Source organism: Polyodon spathula, unplaced genomic scaffold (assembly GCF_017654505.1).
Source record: "Polyodon spathula isolate WHYD16114869_AA unplaced genomic scaffold, ASM1765450v1 scaffolds_1271, whole genome shotgun sequence".
Classification (NCBI taxonomy): domain Eukaryota; kingdom Metazoa; phylum Chordata; class Actinopteri; order Acipenseriformes; family Polyodontidae; genus Polyodon; species Polyodon spathula.
This window is the reverse complement of record NW_024472754.1, coordinates 1-15,576: the sequence shown is the minus strand read 5'-3', so window position 1 is coordinate 15,576 and position 15,576 is coordinate 1. Positions and strand designations below refer to the sequence as shown.

Genomic DNA, 15,576 nt, shown 5'->3' with positions numbered 1-15,576 from the left:
ATATGGTTTTCCTCTAAACTGTTCTGGTGCAGTCCAGGAATTATCCTCCTAGTTTGTTCATATCTGCCAATGATATAGTTTGCAGAAACTTTGTCATCTGATTTCAGTATCTAGCTCCTTGTCAACAGCACACAACGTCATCTGTTATTTCCTGTTTTGTAGGTATCTAATCCAGATGGGGACTTCCGCCATACACTGCTGAACTCCACAGTACTGGAGCACCCCAGGGCTCTGGTGCTAATACCTGGGCAAAGGTTATTTTTCATATTTCTTAACCCAGCACTGAGACGAAGGTGTGTGCTTGAGATCGGTACATACAAGGTTTGTCGAGGCCATGTCAAGTCTGACTCTCCGTCTCCTCCCTCCCTCTCTCTCTCTCTCTCTCTCTCTCTCTCTCTCTCTCTCTCTCTCTCTCTCTCTCTCTCTCTCCACACTCAGTCTGATGTTCTGGACAGACTGGGGGGACAGCGCGGCTGGGATCTACCGCAGTGCTATGGACGGCTCCAGTGTCTCCCGCATCGTGTCCGACGGGGTCAGGTGGCCGAACGGGATCACCGTGGATGAGCGCTGGATCTACTGGACCGAGGCCTTCGGGGACCGGATTGAACGAGCCGACTTCAGCGGGGGGCAGAGGACCGTGCTGCAGCAGGACCTGCCACACCCCTATGCCATCGCAGTGTTCAAGGTGCGGGACTCGGACAACGGCTGCTTTGTTACACTTATGTTACAGAGAGCATGCCCTGACTTGTGTTATCATAATGGAGGCATATGAGGCTTAGTATTCCTAAACATACTGTTTGTAGAAATACATAATGACGTCAAGGGTAAAACATTTGATTGGAGTTTTACATTCCTAAAATGAGGCGGGTTATTTGAAATAATTTGCAAACATTTCAAGAGACATCGATAATATTTCAGAGATGCTATTTAATATGCAAGCAGGCATGAAACACTGGTTTGATAGTCGCGCCGGATGCATTCTCACATCTGCGTATTTAAAGATGAGCTAACAGCTGATCAAACTGCGCATTTCTCACTCCTCCTAAATGGTAGTCTCTATCTGTACATGTGGAAACCTCTACCATGGTATTAATCCTAACCCATTTTCAGAACGAGATCTACTGGGATGACTGGTCCCGAATGGGTATTTTCAAGGCATTGAAGACCGTCTCCTCGGGCAGCGAACTGCTGGTCGGGAGATTGACCGGAGTCATGGACTTGAAAATCTTCTACAAAGGCAAAATAGAAGGTGAAGTCTCGACTTTGCTAGCTTCTTGACTAAGTCCAAGCAGCTGTTGCTGGAATGCTAAATTAACCCAGTCGACGGCAACGACCCTTGCGTGTGGAGAGATCATCCGAATAATCCAGTGATCGTTTCGTGCAGCACTACTGCCTGTATACAGGAGGGGCTGTCCGAGTTGAAAGGTCTTACGTTCACAATCAACACCACCTGATTTCAGTCTGAATGATTGCATGCAGCACTAGCAAAGGATGAGAGCATGCTTCTATAAAGGCTTTCGCAAAGTCGTAACCTTTTTTATCTATTTATTTTCTCCTCAGGCCACAACTCATGTGCTCACAATCCCTGCAGACTGTTGTGTCTGCCCAGACCCGACCACGGACATGTGTGTGTGTGTCCGGAGGGAGTGACCAGCACCACGCTGCCCTCCGGCGATCTGCAGTGCGACTGTCCCGCTGGCTACCAGCTCCAAAACCACACCTGCGTCAAACGAGGTGAGAGGCAGGGGCCCTGGCCTCAGACACTCCCAGTAGAAAAAAATAGCAGTGCATCTACTGTAGGCTGCAGCTCTTCCAACACAGCAGGCTCGATGCAGGTCTCAAATAGAATCCCGCACGGAACTGCAGAGCGCTGTTGTAGCACAGAGCAGACAGGGAGAGCTGGATTTGCTTTAATAAGCTCTAAGATTTGAACTTGAGGGGGGGATTCAGGTAGTCTGCCCTGCTCTGAATTGCAGTGTCCAGCACTTATCTACTACATGTTGGTGATTTGCTGTGTTTGTGTCCTCATGCAGAAAGCACCTGCTTGCCGAATCAGTACCGCTGCTCCAATGGGAACTGCATCAGCAGCATCTGGCAGTGCGACAGCGACAACGACTGTGGAGACATGAGTGATGAACAGGAGTGCCGTACGTGAAGCTCTGCTTTGTGATGTAGTGCACGTGAAACAAACGCAGAAATGTATACATTTGAATAACACGCAGATAAACTGCCAGCAGCCCCAGTCAGATATTTGAATGAGAAGAGTTTTACAGAGTGGATTAACAGTGTAGACTGAAACGTGACCCCCGTCTCCCCCCCTGTCTCTCACAGCCACCACCGTGTGTGACCCCGAAGTTCAGTTCCGCTGTGTGGTCTCAGGCTCTTGCATCCCCCTGGCCTTCAAATGCGATCGTGAGGATGACTGCGGGGACAACAGCGACGAAGAACACTGCAGTAAGATAGTAGAACAGGAGCAGCACAGCTGTACTCTTTAAAACACATTCAAACTGTTAGGAAACAAATCTGTTACTTTTTTTTTTTTTTTGGCTGGAGTAATTGCAGCTAACAATCATTCCAGACATCTTGCTCATTTCGCACTTAGCTTCAAAGATCTCAGACGTGCAGTTTTGAAAGAAACACACATTGGAGCAAACATATGTTTTTCATTTTAAAACAGACATCTGGTGCTACACTAGGCTAAAGAAAGGTCCCAGTTTGCTTGCCTTAAGAACTTTCTTTGACTTTGTGTAGTACCAGATATCACGTTTTAAAATTGAATCTATGGACCAGCATGCTGTTTATACTGCCTCCTTGAGTTTGTGTGTGTTGTTTGCAGATGATCACAAGTGTGGGGAGAACGAGTTCACTTGTGCCTCAGGGGTGTGTATCCGATTAGCGTGGAGTTGCGACGGAGACAACGACTGCAGGGATTGGTCAGACGAAGCCAACTGCACAGGTGATCCAGGGGGCTATTGACTGGTCAGTGCGTTCTGAAGAGACCTGAGAGAGCCAGGGTTCACATCCAGAGTCCTCCCTTTCTTCCCCCCTCTGCTTCAACCAATGAGAAGCCGTTCATAGTTACGGGGTCGTTCAGCATTTTCAACGTTTTCAAAAACTTACAAATTCTAATTTTCCTTCATAAAAAAGAATTATTATTTTGTACTGGCTAGCTATAAAATTATTTGGTAAGGATGTGATCCAAGAGTAATGTAAGCACAGTGTAACCATTATCCAGCCCCCCCTGCAACACTCTGCCCTGACACCCATCGCTGTGGCTGTGATCCATTGGTTTATGATGCACTTCTTGCATCCGCTGGGGGCAGAGTGTTGCACATGCAAATGGTTACACTCTAGTCATAGAGAAGACATGTTTGTGAGCTTTGATGCCACAGGTTTGCATTTAAAAATAGCTGATGACTGAAAATGATATACAAAGCGAGCCTGTGACTAATGAGCTGCTCTTCAGAGTACCCTGAATAACCTCTCTCTCTCTCTCTCTCTCTTCTCTCGCTCCTCTCGCCTCTCCGCTCTCTCTCTCTCCCTCCTCTTCCCGTCTCTGTTTTCCAGTCGGTCATCGCACGTGCGAGGCGTCCAGTTTCCTGTGCTTGACGGGTCATTGTATCCCACAGCGCTGGGTGTGTGACGGGGATGACGACTGTCGGGACGGCTCGGACGAGGACAAAAAACAGTGTGGTGAGAAGCCCTGGAAACAGGAGTCTCCCTGCCCAAATGAGTGCTTCCTTCTCAGAATCCTCCTGGAAAATGACGCGGTTCAGTGGAGAGTTCAGTAATATGCATAACACAATGCGTGTATAAAACCGCTCCCGTGTGTATCTTGCAGTGCATGAGCACTGTGATTTAGCGCTTACACACATGTGTGCATGTTGAGAATTGTTCGTTTTTCTAGAGACGTAAATGACGTCTGTGTAAAACCTGTTTAGTGCGGATAGCTTGTCCTTTTTTATAGGCTCACCTGATTGTTTATTTGAATGTAACTGAACTTCAGTTAATGGTTAATTGTTTATCAGTGAAATCCTTTGTTTTCTATCAGTGGGTGTTATTTCAGCTACTCAGGTATTTTTTTTCAGATTATTTCTGGCTGAGGAGTTGCCTCTTCGTGCTCGTTGCTGCAGTTCTGAAAAGCTTGGTATATTGGTATGCTAGCTGTAGTGAACTCCTAAGCGTTGGGAGCGCACTGTGGGATTTCAGTGTGGATATTCTGGGTAAGTCTTCCTCTCCCTGGGGCTGAGCTGGCTTGTTCTTCTTCTTCCTCTCAGATACCAGGGGAAGCTGTAATGGGTTCCAGTGCAGCAACCAGACCTGCATCTCAGCCAGCAAGCACTGCAACGGGGTCAGCGACTGTCCAGAGGGGGAGGACGAGAAACACTGTGGTGGGTACAACCAGGGCATCCACAAAGCCTAAACAGTGGGCCTCCATTGGGGCTGGGTGTGACTCGGTAGACTGCAGGGTTCACAGCAAAACACTTTCATGTCAATGTCAACATCACTCTTATTGTTCCGTGTACTTCATTTTAAGGACAAAGAAATATATTTAAGACTCTCTCACACACACACACACACACTGTTAGAGAAGTCCTCTTGTTTTACCAAATTCAGTGGACTCCCTTCTATCAAACATTCACATTTTGTCCCAAAAACAAAGTCATCTTAAAGATGAGGGATCTAGTGTAGTCTAATTTTTACTTTTTAAATCAAAATAAATATCCTAATGGAAATCAAATTTCTTTCAATTAAAATTCAACAATCTCCCGCTCATCTTCAGTGAAAACTTATCAGCTGCCTCTCCAGGTTGGGCTTTCCATTGTAGTCCCTTATGGAGTGGTATGTATTTAAACAACAGTACAAGCTTGTCTCTGACCCGAGTATTGCTTGCTCTCACATGTGCCTGTGGCTCCTTGTCCAGACCCCCTGTGCACGAGGTACATGGACTTTGTGTGCAAGAATCGCCGGCAGTGTCTGTTCCAGTCCATGGTGTGTGACGGGGTTCGGCAGTGTGAAGATGGATCCGATGAGGACTCTGCCTATGCTGGCTGCTGTAAGTCCCAGTCTCTCACTTCCTCCTCTGCCCAGAAAATCCACATCTGTCTGTGCCGTTAACCTGCTAGCTGCTGGAGGCGAGGGTGAATAGCACGAGATCTTGTTGGGTGTTTAGCTGATCAGTACTCTAATCGTGTATCTTCAGCCACCCGGCCGGAGTTTGAGAAGACGTGCGACTCGTCCAGTTTCCAGTGTCTCAACGGGATGTGCGTCAGCATGGAGTGGAAGTGTGATGGCATGGATGACTGTGGAGATTACTCTGATGAAGCCAACTGTGGTGAGTTATGATGCCAGCCGATTTAACACGTACTTATCAGTGCGGTGAAATACAAGATGTTAAGAGTCGGCTATTCTATTGAGCCTGTTTGTGCTGTTTGCCCTTTTAAAAAGAAAGAGAACTGGCAAAACAAACACTATATAGATTTGTTTACAGGTATTGCTCAGTTTTTAATTTGGGCTTTTAGGTTTTCTTTGCTTTAAAACTGGGACCTGCTTATTTGTTTTGTGGGCAGAAATACATGCATGATACAAAAAGCCCCTTTTTATATTTTCCAGGTCAGGAATAAACCTGCAATACCCTGAACTTGATTGCAGGACAGAGTAGATAATGTGCTGTCGTTGGCAGTCTCATGCATGTTACATACCTTTTTTTAAAGGTTACAAAACTCAAGTAGACAAACTATAAACTACTGTCTTGTTCAGAGTGTTACCGGAGTCTGCTGCGTACCACACACTGTTAAAATGACTTGTGGTTAGCGCTAAGGTAACTGAACAAGCAGTGCGGGAATAATATTGAGTGGGTCCCTGGCCCTGTGTTTCAGAGACCCCGACGGAGGTGTCTGGCTGCTCTCTGTACTTCCAGTTCCAGTGCAAGAACGGGCGCTGCATCCCGTCCTGGTGGAAGTGCGACAGGGAGAATGACTGCGGAGACTGGTCTGATGAGGCAGAGTGTGGAGGTAACGCAGAGCTCGCTGTAACACAGTGTGATACAGGACACACAATGTCTGTATGATCAGCACTGGTTACATGTGAAACACACACACACACACACACGTTGTAAACCTGCAGTTAGATTTGCATCACTTGCTTCCAGTATTCAGTGAAATTTATTAATTGTCTACAACATAATGTACCATAACTGCATTTTTTTTTTTTAATCCAGTGTTGGGAATAATAATAGAAATAGGAGGTCCTACTCAGTTTAATCACATATGTATTAATGCCTTTTTAGATTGGGGATCTATTGTCGAAACAACTACTATTGTAAAAATATCAAATTACAAAGCAGCTGTATGTAGGGCTGTTCTGATATGGTACCCACACTTGTCTCTGGTGGTCCAGCTCATCACTGCCTGATGTATATACTAAAATGGTTCTGTTACCATTGCAGTTTTGCACGGTGATGGTCCAAGATATTTGCGATCCGTGTTAGCAAGTCGAATAAAGGACTCTTCTATTTTAAGGAACACTGAATGCAAACTGAAAATTCCTCTCGCTCCCGAGTTCAGTAATCGGTTACCATTTGACGGTCGAAGTGCAGCTTAACTGTGCACATTTCAGATCTGATTTTATTGTTCAAAGTAAATGTTATTACTGACCAGTGAGGACTGTGTGTGAGAATGGATGATGTTAAGTGTGTGTGTGTGTGTCTACTTTGTTTCGTGGATCCCTCTTTAATTAAACTGACTGGCTGTGTGGGATTTTAAGAGTAACGTACAGGCCCTGTAATACCTTTTGTACCCTTGTTGCTGACATGCAGGGTTGTTCCCATTGCAGATTCGGGGCTGATCCCCCACACAACCAGCCGCCCCACCACCTGCCCCCCTAATCGATTCCTCTGTAATTCGGGGGCCTGCATCATCAACAGCTGGGTGTGTGACCGCTATGCAGACTGTCCAGACGGGGCAGACGAGGAGGGCTGTCCCACTGGTGAGGGGGTCTATTGAACTAAAATGCTTGAACTTCGTGCACACTGAGACAGGTAGAAGATGAGTGGGGGATAAATCTAGGTTATCAGAGTCTGGGGGTGTTCAGTGATTCCTGTCTGCATTCAATTCACATTTCATACATAGTTTTGCAGAGATATAGCTGCTTCCCCAGTTGGCATGTCAGGCTGGTTTTGCTATTCTTTACCACAGGCTATATTGGCCCTTGGATAAACGGAGGGCATTCTGCCCAGCCGCACACACATACTGTATGTAAAATCCTACTTTTTTTTTTTTCATGCTTTTTAAAATGTGAATTAATGTCTTGTAAACCAAGACATTTAAAAGGGGTGCTAACAGACGCTTTCAAAATCAGTTTTCCTTACTACTTCACGTTGTAACTGCTTGCTGCTTTTCATTGTGATGAGAGTATTTTCAGTTGCTCTAGATTGCTGCTGCATCAGTGCCGCAGATCACATGTTCTTTTCACATGGAGACATGGAACCAGGAAGCACAAGAAACCTTCCATCAGTAGAGTGATCTGCATATCTCAAACTGAGCACAAAGAACCAACATGTCTTCAACAGAATAGGGCCAGTAATAATATTAATAGTAGTAAGAAATTGGGTTTTAAAATCTTGGTTGGGACTCTTTTAATAACACTGGCTACTGGCTCCTAGAGTCTGGCTGCACTGCATATCCGGTCTCTGTTCTAGCCAGCCCTGTATGCTTGTGATGTGGAAATGAAGTGACCATGTCTTTGTTGTTGTCTGGCTCAGGTGTAAACGTGACCACCACTCCCTCCCCAACGAGGCCCCCGGGAGGCTGCAGGCAGGGGGAGTTCCAGTGCCAGCGGGACAGACACTGCATCCAGTACTGGAAGCGCTGCGACGGACACACGGACTGCCAGGACGCGTCGGATGAGGCCAGCTGCCGTGAGTGGAGTTCAGCTAGCAAGGCTTGCCGATGCACGCTCCGAGATGGAGGGGGGCTTAGTCTTATACCCCAGAGAGAAACAATGGGGAAACAAGGAGTTCTGTCTTTTAACAATTCAAAGTGTGGTCTGGAATGTATAAGTATGAACTTGCTAGTGGAAAATTCATGGTTTAGTGGAGTTTGCGTTGAAATCTGTCGTGTTTCAATATATCATCCATAACTAATGTAAAAAAGAACACTAACTGGTGCTAAGTGTACTAACTTAATACATTTTTAGTAGCATGTTTTGAACTAGAAGTCCTCATATCTTCAATGAAGACGTTTGTCACTGAATATGTGTTTTAGAATTTCTGAATGTATTGATATACACCAAGCTAAAAAACAATGAAAGATCCCCATACAACCTGGACGCTTTCAGTTAAATGTTTAGTAAGATGTTAGCCGTATAGGATTTAAATGTCCGGTTTACTGTTGTTTTAAATCTTTTTTGTTTTATTTTTACTTGGTTTTCTTGTTTCCCCCTGCCCTGTGTTCATGCGAATGGCTGAGAATCGTGCTCCCTGTTTATTTCTGTGTGTGTGTGTGTCCACAGCGACGCACAGCCCCCTGCCCTGTGTGAACGGGACTCTGTGTGAGGACAGGGAGACCTGCATCCTGCAGAACGAGCGCTGTGACGGTTACCTCGACTGCTCGGATGGAAGCGACGAGCGCAACTGCACAGGTGGGAAGGGTGGAGTTACACCTGTATGTACCTTCAGAGCTTTTGCATGCACTGCCCCTGACACTTCCAGGACACTTGCCTGATATTAGTCCTGACCCTGATCGCAGCCTCGACGTGGCAGAGACACCACGAGCTACTGGAAGGCGTCTCAAGGGAGACAGTCACGTGTCATGTAATTGATGCGGAGAGGTAGGCAATTGGATTGAGGTCCAGGGATTGTGATGGCTGTAGAAGATGCCTGAAGTCTATTTCCTGCTCCTCAGACATTTAAATTAGAACTGGATGGGTGCATTCTCACCTTTAAAAGTAGCCGCCTCCTTGCAGCATATCTATAGTGCTGCCGGAGTTACGTCAGACTTTTTGCATATGCTGTAACTAGAGAAGTACATCATTGTAATTCTTTAGCCCAAGTTGCTGGCTGTACTGTAATATGGGGGTGTATGGAGGCTGCCTCATCTGACTGCCTGTCTGTATGTGGACACACAATAATGTCAAATATATTATGGGTTGGGGTGCAGGGGAGGGGGAGCTTTTACCCTTCGTGTTGAAGCTGATCTTTGTTCAATCTTGTGTTTTCATTTTTCTGTCAAAGACGCTACCCTTGTGTACAAGGTTCAGAATTTGAAGTGGACGGCAGATTTCTCCGGCAATGTTAGCCTGACCTGGTCTCGCCCAAAGAACCTGCCCCGATCCATGTACACCTATGTGGTGCACTACAGGTGAGTTCCAGATCGGTGTCAGAACTCTAGACTGCATCCTAGTGTGTCTCTCTTGGTACAGAAGTGGACTGCTAGTCTTAGATAAAAGCAAAGGAGAGACAAAATGCAAATGCGATGCTTCCCCTGTATAATGTTGCAGTCTCGAGCCAGAGGTAAGACACTAGGAATTTGTTCTGCCTTCTAACGAGAGTACTAGTGTAACGGCATTATGAGGAATGATGGGAGCCGTGGTCATGCCTTCTTATAACGTGTTCTGTATAAAGGGCCGACTTCTAACGAAGAAGAAATTTGCGTTGTGTTTTAACATGGCGCACATACACACTGGACATCGCAGTCTTTGCTACTATTAAGACAGCTGTTTTCCCTTCCTGATGATCGGTGTAGAAGCTGCTGTGCTCACTGCTGTATTTTCTGTCTGATATTCATTTCTGTCGCACCCCCAGGTTAGTGGGTCAGAGTGCTTGGAACGTGCTGGAAACCCACAGCAATAAAAGCAGCTATGTGCTGAGGGTGCTGAAGCCAGACTCGTCATACCAGGTGAAAGTGATGGTGAAGAGCATTAATAAAATGTACAACAGCAATGACGTGATCACCCTCCGAACACCAGAGGGAAGTGAGTAACTCCGCAGCTGTACAGTGTGCTACAGAGCTGGGCATTTACCTTTCAAACAGGGCATGGTGCAACTGTTTCAGCACAGCAAGATCTATACATTTCCAGTCTGTGACTTGATGAAACACTGGCTAACTGGTCTCAGTCTTGCCTCATACAGAATTTTTGTACAATCTTGTACTATTGAATTATATTTGTAGGGTTGTTTTTATTCAAGGTTAATTAGTGCTGAAAGAGTTAGGGTATTACGGACGGAGAACAAAAAGCGTTATAAAGTGTCATTAGGCATGAGAATATTCATGGAACAGCAAGATTCACGTGGTCATCCTGTCCTTGGATTAGATACCAAAATAAAATAAACCTGTCCACGCTGAATACGAATGGGATGATCAGTGAGAGAGCTCTCAACATGCATGGCCTGTATTTCTGTTGTCTCCAGTCACAGTGATTCAGTTCATAGTGCCCAGGCACAGTGAACGTTAATCTCCAGCTGGCATGAAATGCTCGCCCCGTTTTGCATTGTCAGTACTGTAGCTCACAAAGGCAGGTGCCTCCCTGTCACTGCTGATCTTTGTGTTCAGTTCCAGACCCCCCTCAGAAACTGCAGCTGACCTGTGATGCTGAAGAGAGCACGAGCATCATTGTGAGCTGGCAGCCTCCTGTCTGCACCCACGGGCTGGTCCGAGAGTACATCGTGAGTACCCTTCCTCCCCCAGGCATGCTGTGGATGGTTTAGGCGTAAGTGAACACAGGGTGGCACAGTGGACTAAAGCTGATAGCGTTGCACTCCTGTCCTGAGCACCATTCTCAATCTACTTGACAGAGGCCCAGAACTGAATGGCAGGGAGTAGTGTGTGTGATCAAAGAAAGAGGCTCATCTGTGCTTTCTGCTCCCCCAGGTTGAGTACAGTGTGAAGGACAGCAACGAGTGGACATCCCAGAGGAGCCCGAACACCAACCACACGGAGATCAGAAACCTGCAGCTGAACGAGCTGTACAGCGTGCGAGTAAGTGGGCGAGGCTTGACCGGTGCGCACACAGGGAAATCTCATGGGTAGCACTTTAGACTGCAGGGCATAAGTAGCCATGTGGTAACGAGGGAACTGCTGTGGTGGTATTGCAGGTAAAGGGATTGCTTAGTCCAGTCAAATCCTTTCAGTGCCACTTCAAACGTACTGAGCAAACACGACGACAGCAAGCGGAGCGGACTTTATCAGGAGCTTGGCAGCACTCTGCAGAAATAATCCAATGAAACAACAGATCCTTCAGTGATCAGTCAGGGTTGGCTGTTGTGTTTGTGCTTGAGAACGAATTCTGCTCCAAGCAGAAAGATCCCTCTTTGTGTTAAACCGGACACCAATCCCAGGTCACCTTGAACACCGCTGTATTTTTGAATTCATTCAGAGAGCTGTCTTCCACTTCAGTGCAATTTCAACCCTCTGTCTCCCCGGTCGCAGGTGGCTGCCGTGACCAGCAGGGGCATCGGAAACTGGAGCGAATCCAAATCAATCATGGCCAAAAATTGCAAAGGTAAGCATGCTTAGCATTGTTATTCTTGTTATACAGTAATGAATGCAAGTCTGTAAGTTGTGTCTGTCATGCATCTATAGGAGCACTTGGTAAGGACTAGATGTTTTACTGAGTTTAAATATTGATCTGTTTTGTAACACTGCTGTTTGTTTCTTAGGTCAGCAGTCACTTTTCTATTTGACTAGTCCACTAATCAAATACTCTGTGCTACCCCACTGCATACCAGTTACATTTTATAAGTCTTTCCTTTTAATGTGCATTCTCTATTGTTGAACATTGTTCACCAGGCTTCCCCCTAGTGGTCATTTTTTCAAACTGCAGCAATTATAGTGATATTTGGACAAGAATCAATTTTTTTTAGCACATTAGCACCATCTGATGGATACTTGGAGTTCCTGCAGCTTCAATTCTTCTACTTAATTGTATCGTATGGCCTACTGTCTTTCAGCACTCCCCTGTCCAAGGGTGTACATCAACAGCACCACAGAAAATTCAGTCACCTTGAGTATAAAGCTGGACTCCAAAATACAGGTTAGTTTGAAGTGTGTTGGAATCGACTGTTAGGGGATAATTAATGTTGATTGTGAAGTGTCTGGTTCAATTAGTACTTAGCATCTGAGATGACAAAACTGAACATTGCACACGCATGTGCAACGAGACTTTGATGCAAACTTGCTGTTTGCAGGCAGTACTCAAGGTATCAATACACTATTGTAGACATTTTTTAGGTTGTATTAAGTTTCATACTTTGAGAGTGGAGCGTCACCTAAAGGGGATGACTCATTGAAAAGTCGAGTGCCGTTTTGCTGTTTTATCCTCTCATGTTCACAGCTGTAATATTTTCTTCCCAGGTGGAGCAGTATGTGGTGGATGTCTCTTGGGTGTTCGATGCACATGTCAGAGAGAACAGAACTCTAACGGTCGAGCCCCAAACAATTTCACTATCAGGTATGCATCCAGCTTTGATTTTCAAGTGAGTAAAAAAACATTTTTTTTGGAAACCTGTATTTTCGTTTTATAATACGATATCTGTTGCCACACTGTTTACAAGGCATGCTCGAAGACTCTTTTGCACGTTCTGGCTCATTTCACCTGGGGGTGAGATGGTCTCCACCCTGTCACTGGCTTCTTTCCTGTCGATAACCAATCCACTGCTTCCCATGTTACCTGACATGCTTTCAGCCAATAACATGACCCGGAAGATACTGATGGGGTCAAATAACCAAGGAGCAGCAAAAGACTTCCTGGAAGGCAAGACAAGCAAACCGAGAACTTTGTGTAGCACCCAAGTTTTAAAAATGAAAATACAGGTTTGCTATAACGTGCTTTCTTTAAAAAAAATAAAAAAAAATTAATTAAACACACATTTTCAAATCTACGTAGCGAAGTGCAAAGTGGATAAGATTTATGGAAACGGACTGCAGCGAGTGCTCACAGTGACAGTGGAAGTGTGGCTGGAACCAGCACGCGGTTCCTGGTTGTGTCCCAGACATTCCAGGATGTTTGGACAGTTCTTTTTTTAAAAACAGGCTGGCTTTTCTCTAAGATGCTGCACTGTTTTGTTTTCCCTAGTGAAGAATTTGACCCCAGGAACAGTCTACGAGGTTGCTGTATGGGCTATAACCAGGCTGGGTGACAGCCCCACCTCCTTCACCCGAGTGCAGACCACGAATCAGCAACCGTCCCGTCCGCTGCTCAAAGCCAGGGCTGTCAACCAGAGCGCCGTGGACTGCAGCTGGACCGGCCCTGAGGACGTGGTGAGTCTCAGTTTAAAAGCATCATCAAATGTCGTTTTAATTGCCTTTTTTGGTATTTTTTACATTTCCATTTATTATTGGTTTTGTGCTTGTCATGGCCTTCCTCATGCCATTCAGTCAGGTGGAATATCACAGGAGTCAATGGGAAGCAGCTCCTGGTACTCTCGCTTATCACACCATGTTTAATGTCGCTCTCGTTAACACTCGTTTCCGTTTGGTGCGTGTTTATTTATTCTCTACAGGTTTATGGTGTCTTCTTTGCTACTTCCTTCTTTGAACTGTATAAAAATCCAAAGACCAAATCTACGTCTTCCCACAACCTCACAGTGACTGTGGAGAGCGACGAGCAGCTCCTCTTTCTGGTAAGCAGCTCCCATAGTTAATTGTGCGTCGGTATAGAGAATTATACAGTGCTATTAGTACGACTAGTGATATTACAAATGCTATTGGTTCTGCAAGGAACACTGTTTCTGCTATTGCTACTAGCAGGGGTGCTAGCTGTGACTCCCAAGCATGGCTCAGTACAGCTGTGTCTCTGCTGGAGCTCTGGGGTGACTAGCAGGGGAGAGAGAGAGAGGAGACTCAACGCTGACGTTGCTCTCCTCTTCCTCCTTCCACAGGTGCGTGTGATCCACCCCTACCTGGGGCCCCCCTCAGAATACGTGGTGGTGAAGATGATTCCCAACAACAGGCTGCCCCCCCGCCATCTTCACTGGGTCAGTGTGGGGAAGAGCCAGGCCGTGCTGAAGTGGCAGCCCCCATACGACTATCCCAACCAGAGCCTGGTAGGTCACCACAGAGACAAGACTCGCTGAGCTAACATCTGACCACGCTGTGCACATTTCAGTAATACAGGTCAGCTCCGTGTATTCAAAGCACTGGCCTGGGTTGAAAATAAGACTCCCATTGCAGAGCAGTTTCACCCATTCCAGGTTTTACTACGAGCTTGGTTAGCCACAGAGTACAGGTAACAAGCTCAGGTGTGTCTTACTGTTAAACTCCTAGTGAAACCAGGAATGGGTCAAACTGCTGTGCAGCGGGAGTCTTATTTGTATCCCTGCTGCTTCTTGGAGTGCAGGGAGTCATGCGATTTGGTTTGAATGCCATTAGCGCCCTGATGCCCACAGGGAGAGCTGTATTGACCTTTATACTTGCACTCAGACAATACACATTTTATTGTACAATATGTAAAGAAACTAAACAAGATGTGTCTTAGTTACAAAAATACAACCAGCTCTGCTCTTGTTTAAAAAAAAATAAATAAAAATTTAACAAAAATATACCTGGATAAATTCTCTGGAGTCAGGTCTTTATTTATGATATCCACAAATGGACGGGAAAGCAGGTGTTGTGGTTATTTCTAGGATCAAACTTTTTAATACTCAAAAACAATTGACACCTATTCTCTTTCAAACTTATTTTTTGTCAGAGTTTTTAACTCTTCATTGCTGCTCGCTAGCTGTGATGCGTTTCCTAATCTCCCCCAGTCTTAGCCATGAAACCCAGCCATGCTCACGGAGGTGAAATCAGATCCTGACTGAACGACCTTGTTTGATTGATTGAACCCTGCTTGTGTTCTCTGTCCAGACCTACGCTGTTCAGGTGAGGGACACCATCAGGATGCAGGAGCGCAGCTACAAGGTGACTACGAGCAACAACACAGTGGAGTACTGTGTGAAATCACTGGAGCCAGGAGGCAGGTACAGCATCTCTGTACGCCTGTCAAACATGAGCAAAGAGGCCAGCGTCATCCTCAATGCAGGTAAGAGCAAAGAGGCCAGCGTCATCCTCCAATGTAGGTATGAGCAAAGAGGCCAGCGTCATCCTCAATAAAACTAAGAGCAAACGCACAGCCAGCCAGCGAGGATTGCTTCTTTATATGAAGCTTAGTGTTCAATCAGTCTTGTGCAATACGGAAGTAATTGCAATTACTGATGGAGTTCAACCTTGGCACACGTGCGGAATTGTAATTATACCGTATAATTGATCAATTACAGATCCATTTGTGTGTCATTCGATCGTTTTTCAGCCACTTAGTGAAGCAATTACATAGTATGGTTCTGTGTTTGTACCCGTGATTTATTGCTTGGTTATTTAGAATAAATACAGTAAACATGTTAACGTGGGGAGTTCTTTGTTGCTTTTTAATATAATTGTAATTACTGCAGAATAATTGTAATTGTACAAGTCTGGTGATGGCTCTTTGTATTTCCGATATTAGTCCCACTCTCGGCACCAGAATCTCTGAAGATCATTTCAGAAAACGACCACATCTTTCTCTTCTGGAAGAGCTTAGCTGTGAAGGAGAAGAGCTTCAACG

The 15,576-nt window shown here is 45.7% G+C and overlaps 1 protein-coding gene across 1 annotated transcript in view; it reads left to right on the top strand.

Moving 5' to 3' along the window:
* Nucleotides 1-15,572, top strand: part of LOC121309406 (sortilin-related receptor-like) — a gene marked incomplete at its 3' end in the record, with an annotated part of 44,287 nt that extends 28,715 nt beyond the window's left edge. Inside the window, exons 19-45 of the mRNA XM_041242313.1 lie at nt 163-254; nt 439-685; nt 1,111-1,249; nt 1,561-1,734; nt 2,034-2,147; nt 2,332-2,454; nt 2,837-2,956; nt 3,568-3,693; nt 4,278-4,391; nt 4,925-5,056; nt 5,204-5,335; nt 5,880-6,014; nt 6,835-6,987; nt 7,763-7,918; nt 8,512-8,640; nt 9,233-9,359; nt 9,803-9,972; nt 10,551-10,663; nt 10,869-10,976; nt 11,427-11,499; nt 11,948-12,030; nt 12,351-12,447; nt 13,072-13,256; nt 13,499-13,618; nt 13,877-14,041; nt 14,844-15,018; nt 15,478-15,572. Of these exons, the coding sequence (XP_041098247.1) occupies nt 163-254; nt 439-685; nt 1,111-1,249; nt 1,561-1,734; nt 2,034-2,147; nt 2,332-2,454; nt 2,837-2,956; nt 3,568-3,693; nt 4,278-4,391; nt 4,925-5,056; nt 5,204-5,335; nt 5,880-6,014; nt 6,835-6,987; nt 7,763-7,918; nt 8,512-8,640; nt 9,233-9,359; nt 9,803-9,972; nt 10,551-10,663; nt 10,869-10,976; nt 11,427-11,499; nt 11,948-12,030; nt 12,351-12,447; nt 13,072-13,256; nt 13,499-13,618; nt 13,877-14,041; nt 14,844-15,018; nt 15,478-15,572 (3,597 nt within the window). The remainder of the gene's footprint in view (nt 1-162; nt 255-438; nt 686-1,110; nt 1,250-1,560; nt 1,735-2,033; nt 2,148-2,331; nt 2,455-2,836; nt 2,957-3,567; nt 3,694-4,277; nt 4,392-4,924; nt 5,057-5,203; nt 5,336-5,879; nt 6,015-6,834; nt 6,988-7,762; nt 7,919-8,511; nt 8,641-9,232; nt 9,360-9,802; nt 9,973-10,550; nt 10,664-10,868; nt 10,977-11,426; nt 11,500-11,947; nt 12,031-12,350; nt 12,448-13,071; nt 13,257-13,498; nt 13,619-13,876; nt 14,042-14,843; nt 15,019-15,477) is intronic.
* Nucleotides 15,573-15,576: the final 4 nt, after the last annotated feature.